Source organism: Gossypium hirsutum, chromosome A02, assembly GCF_007990345.1.
Source record: "Gossypium hirsutum isolate 1008001.06 chromosome A02, Gossypium_hirsutum_v2.1, whole genome shotgun sequence".
Lineage (NCBI taxonomy): Eukaryota > Viridiplantae > Streptophyta > Magnoliopsida > Malvales > Malvaceae > Gossypium > Gossypium hirsutum.
The window spans coordinates 56974719-56979188 of record NC_053425.1 but is presented as its reverse complement, the minus strand read 5'-3'; the positions used below and the strand labels follow the sequence as shown (position 1 = coordinate 56979188).

General features: G+C 35.7%; 1 protein-coding gene across 1 annotated transcript; it reads right to left on the bottom strand.

Annotated features, from left to right (window-relative positions):
• Positions 1–1282: 1282 nt before the first annotated feature.
• On the bottom strand, positions 1283–3965 carry LOC107951830 (wall-associated receptor kinase 2). Its single transcript, XM_016886974.2, has 3 exons — positions 3062–3965; positions 2755–2916; positions 1283–2634 (listed from the first exon to the last, which is right to left on the bottom strand). Exons 1-3 carry the CDS (start codon positions 3921–3923, stop codon positions 1421–1423), a joined length of 2238 nt encoding a protein of 745 aa, XP_016742463.1. The 5' UTR covers positions 3924–3965; the 3' UTR covers positions 1283–1420.
• Positions 3966–4470: the final 505 nt, after the last annotated feature.

The window sequence follows — 4470 nt, the reverse complement described above, 5'->3', positions numbered from 1 at the left end:
GTTTTAGGAGTTAGACTCAATCGTATGTTAGTAGTTTTCTAGGCAAAATTGCAGACAATTGAAACCGAAGTAACCCACAACAAGGTTCAGTCAAATTATCAAAGGAAACAAAGACGCTTCTCCAGGCCATCGTTATAATCACAGAAATTCTCGTATATTAAATTCATGTTTGATTTTGTCCGAGAACTTAGAAGCACTCGTCCAACTTTAATTTCTCTTGTGGAATTTTCCACCATTTTTTTTTATCAAAACCATTCAAATTAAACCAAATATTCAGTTACGGTGCACTTATATAAATATAATGCCAATACTTATACTTTGATAAAATTTAAATTTAGTCCTTATATTTAAAAAAATTAAAAATTAAATCCTCTTACTTTTTCTATTTAAAAATCCTAATATAGTCATTAACATTGTTAGTCTTTTTCATCAAAATTTGCTAACTTGACTTGCTTATTAGGTTAATCTCATATGGTGTGACATATGATTTACAAAAAATAAACATATTTAATTGAAAATTTTTGACACGATGTTAATGATCGTACTATGATTTTTAAATTTAAAAAATAAAAGAATTTAACTTTTAACTTTTAAAGTATTAAGAATAAATCTCAAATTCTATAAAAGCCCGGAGACTAACAACATTTTGACTTTAATGATCTTTTCAAACTCTTATGATATGAAATAAAATTATATATATATGACAAAAATACTTTTTAAATAATAAAAAAAGCATATAAAAAACTTTTAATTTCTTTTGAATTTACTAATGTTCCAAGATTTCTTACATAAAATAAAAATTCTCATTGTAATATATTTATTTATTTATCAAAGTTCAAATTTGATTTTTATTCGTGTTACAAGATATAAGATTTCTCCTCCTTTTATTTCCAAGCATTAGAGATGCGATCCAAATTCATCATAAAGTAAATTACATGTGGTAAAATACAAATGTGCAAGAGAAGTTCGAATAGAAGTATACTTTCTTTGTTTAATGTTGATTTGAATAAGACCTTATTGCATTATTTCTATTTTATTTTGATTAGAATATGATTTTATACACCTATAAATAGATATAGTCTATTCCTCTTATAATCATTCGAATTCGACATAGTAAGTAAATTATCTTCTTCTTTGCTAGTGATCTTATCTTGAATCGTGTTTTTTATGATATATTGTCATTCTAATTTTCAAACCAGGTATGGATTTATTTTATTTTGATGAAAGTTACACATTTGGTCGATAATAAAAGCAACATATGAACCGGCAAGGGATGAGTATATGAATAAATGCGATTCTTATAAACAATCAATATTTGGATACAATCCTTTAATAAAATGATCATTCCGCATGGAATTTATCAACAGCAATAAAAAAACTAGAATTTGGAGCACTTGAATCTTCCAGCAGGAGTTAATGATCAGCGGCCACCATGAAGTGGTGTTGAGAATATTTGGTCTCTCAGGCTATCAAAACCAGAAGTTGTGGTAGTGGCAGTGACATTACCAGAATTACTGCCAAACTCAATATATGAAGAAGGTATAGGCAGCAAGTGCTCGGTTTCTTCAATACCCAAATCAACTTTAATCCAAGAATGTTTCTCCACAGCTCTCAAGCCTTCTAATTCCATGGCTACTTCCTTCATGCTAGGCCTTTCCTCACCTCTAACCCTTAAACACCTTTTTGCTACCTCAGCCGTTTGGTTCATCTTTTGAATGCTTCCCTCATTCATGATACCATCATCAAGAATTTCAACCAACCGATCTTCTTTCATTGAAGAAATGAAGTATATAGCAAGGTTTCGCTCCTTTTCAGGTCTATCGAAAGCGAGAGCTTGCTTGCCAGTTAGTAGTTCAGCAAGAACAACCCCGAAGCTATAGACATCACTTTTCTCTGTTAGCTGACTGCTGTGGAAGTATTCAGGGTCCAAATATCCTAGTGTCCCTTGCACCAATGTGGTTAACTGCGTTTGATCCAGTGGAACCAACCTTGATGCACCGAAATCCGACACTTTGGTTGTGTAACTGTTGTCTAGCAATATGTTGGAAGTCTTGACATCCCTGTGAATTATCGGCATAGACGTTGCCGAGTGCAAGTAAGCTAGCGCTCCGGCAGTCTCTGCAGCAACTTTCAGACGCATTTCCCATGGTAGTGATGATGCAGATAGTTTATCATGTAGATGGTCTGCCAGAGTTCCATTTGTAATGAATTCATAGACGAGTAAAGGCACCTCTGTCTCTAAACAACACCCTAATAGCTTAACCACATTCCTATGGTTAATTTGTGAAAGCACGAGTACCTCATTGATGAATTGTTCTATTTGGCTTTGGTCACAAACTTTTGATTTCTTAATAGCTACTACTTTATTGTCTGGCAATATTCCTTTGTAGACTGTTCCATAGCCACCTTGGCCAAGGACTCTGCTTTCATGGTAATTGTTGGTGGCTTCCTTTAGCTCCTCTGCAGTATAGATTTTGGCAGTTTCGATTGATCCATTAGAGAGTTTTTGCTGTAACATAAGACCACCATTTTGCTGAAAGAATTTCTCCTTCAGTTTGATAAGCTTTCTTTTCTGAACTCCCCAATATATCCAGCAGCCTGCTATAATTATCAGTAACAGACTCATGCTGACACCTGCATAGAACTTATCTGGTTTAAAAACAGTCCTAAACTTTCTTATTGATCCTAACAAAATAAATGAAGTATTATCTTATGGATTAAAGAATATAAAGGATGAATCAATGGAATACTTACTCAATGGAATTATCAATCTCCTTTGATCACCTTGATTGATTATTTGACGACAACCGGTCCCATTTACCATTCCATCCCCTTCAAACCCTTCTGGACATGAGCAAAAAACACCTCCTGGAAAGTTGTTACATTTCCCACTGCAGGGATTTGAAGCTTTACACTCTATCAATATCTGGGAGAAAATGGAGCCAATCACAATTCCAATCCATAGAATATGCATATAGCATAAGATTTCTTTTTACACTTTTGGTTAATGAATAAACTTATGAGAAAAGTAAACATAGTACTACCATATGTAGGAAGGTACCTTGACAGCCATCAACAAGATAAGCGTTTCCTTGAAAACCTGTCTTGCACCTGCAGCGGTACCCCGGTCCATTGTTTGAATCCAAGCATTCGATGTTCGCGGCCTCGCATGCATAGGTAGTTAAATCCTTTTGAGCTTCTTGGCATGTTATATTTCCTACAGTCCAATCAAGCACCACAGGCATGTCTTGTTTGTTCTGCATATCTATGAGATCTGCAATGGAGAAGTTATAAAACCCTTCTTCAACCAAAAAAGCAAAGCTGCACGGGTTGAAGCTGTTCACAGTGGAATGATTGTTCAAGCCACCAACAGCTGCACCGAAATTCCGCGTTTCTATTGGTATCATAGTCTGGCAACAGCCGATTCCTGCGCAAGACCCGTTAGTCACACTCTCCATTTGATCACAAAGTGAAAGGCATCCTGTTGTGAAGTTCTGTCCTCGGGTTCCCGCAATGGCGGCGAATGTATCACAACCAACAGCCGTGAACCTGTTACGGGTCGAAATGGGGAATTTCTCCGAAACGAGACTAGAAGTTGTTTCCTCGACCAGCATGCCCGACGCATCATAACACTGGCGGGCTACGGAGAACGATACTCGCAATTCACTATCTAAAGAAATGTTGAGGACTGGGGCAGGTGTATTGCCTGGTCCTAAAAATGGTCTGGGAGGGCTGAAAGTGGTGTTACAAGTAATGAGAAATGAGTCATCAAGGGAACATCCCTCGCTTATTCCAAAAGGATAAGGAATCTCAAGGGAACCGCAACGCCCACTGCAGCCTGGCTTGGTTTGTGAGGCCACTTCTGCTACAAAAATGATCAAAACAACTATAAAATGCAGCGAAAGCAATGGAGGGAATTTCATTCTTGGGGGGCGGGAAACAAAAACCAACTTGTAATTGCCAAAGCTTTCACATATATATATAATCCACTAAGCGTTGAGAAAAGTCATTGGTTTTTAAATCTGTTGGACTCAGTCCAGGGTTTTGGTTCATTTCTTTGACCAGGCCGCCCGGGTGTTGTATTCAGTCAATAAAGTAGGAAGTATGATGGCTAAGCAATTTGATGAATCTGAATGAGAATTATACGCATATTTCATATCTCCTTTTGAAGAACCAACAACCACCACTGGTTTTAACAGAAAACATCTTTACAGGTTTGCTTTGTCTAATGGTCATTACTCAAGCAAGTGCGCTGGTCTTAAACGAAACATCTTTTAAGTGTTTGCTTCGCCTGTTAGTCATTACATACACCCACCATTGTTGTCAATTCTATTCTCCGAAAAGGGAAAAAAAATAAAAGGATTAAAATTTTTAAATTATATTACTAATTGTCATTAAATTATAATTTTTTATTTTTTTATATAAAAGTAAATTTTTACTTATTTAAACTATACAAGTTGGATTAAGAAA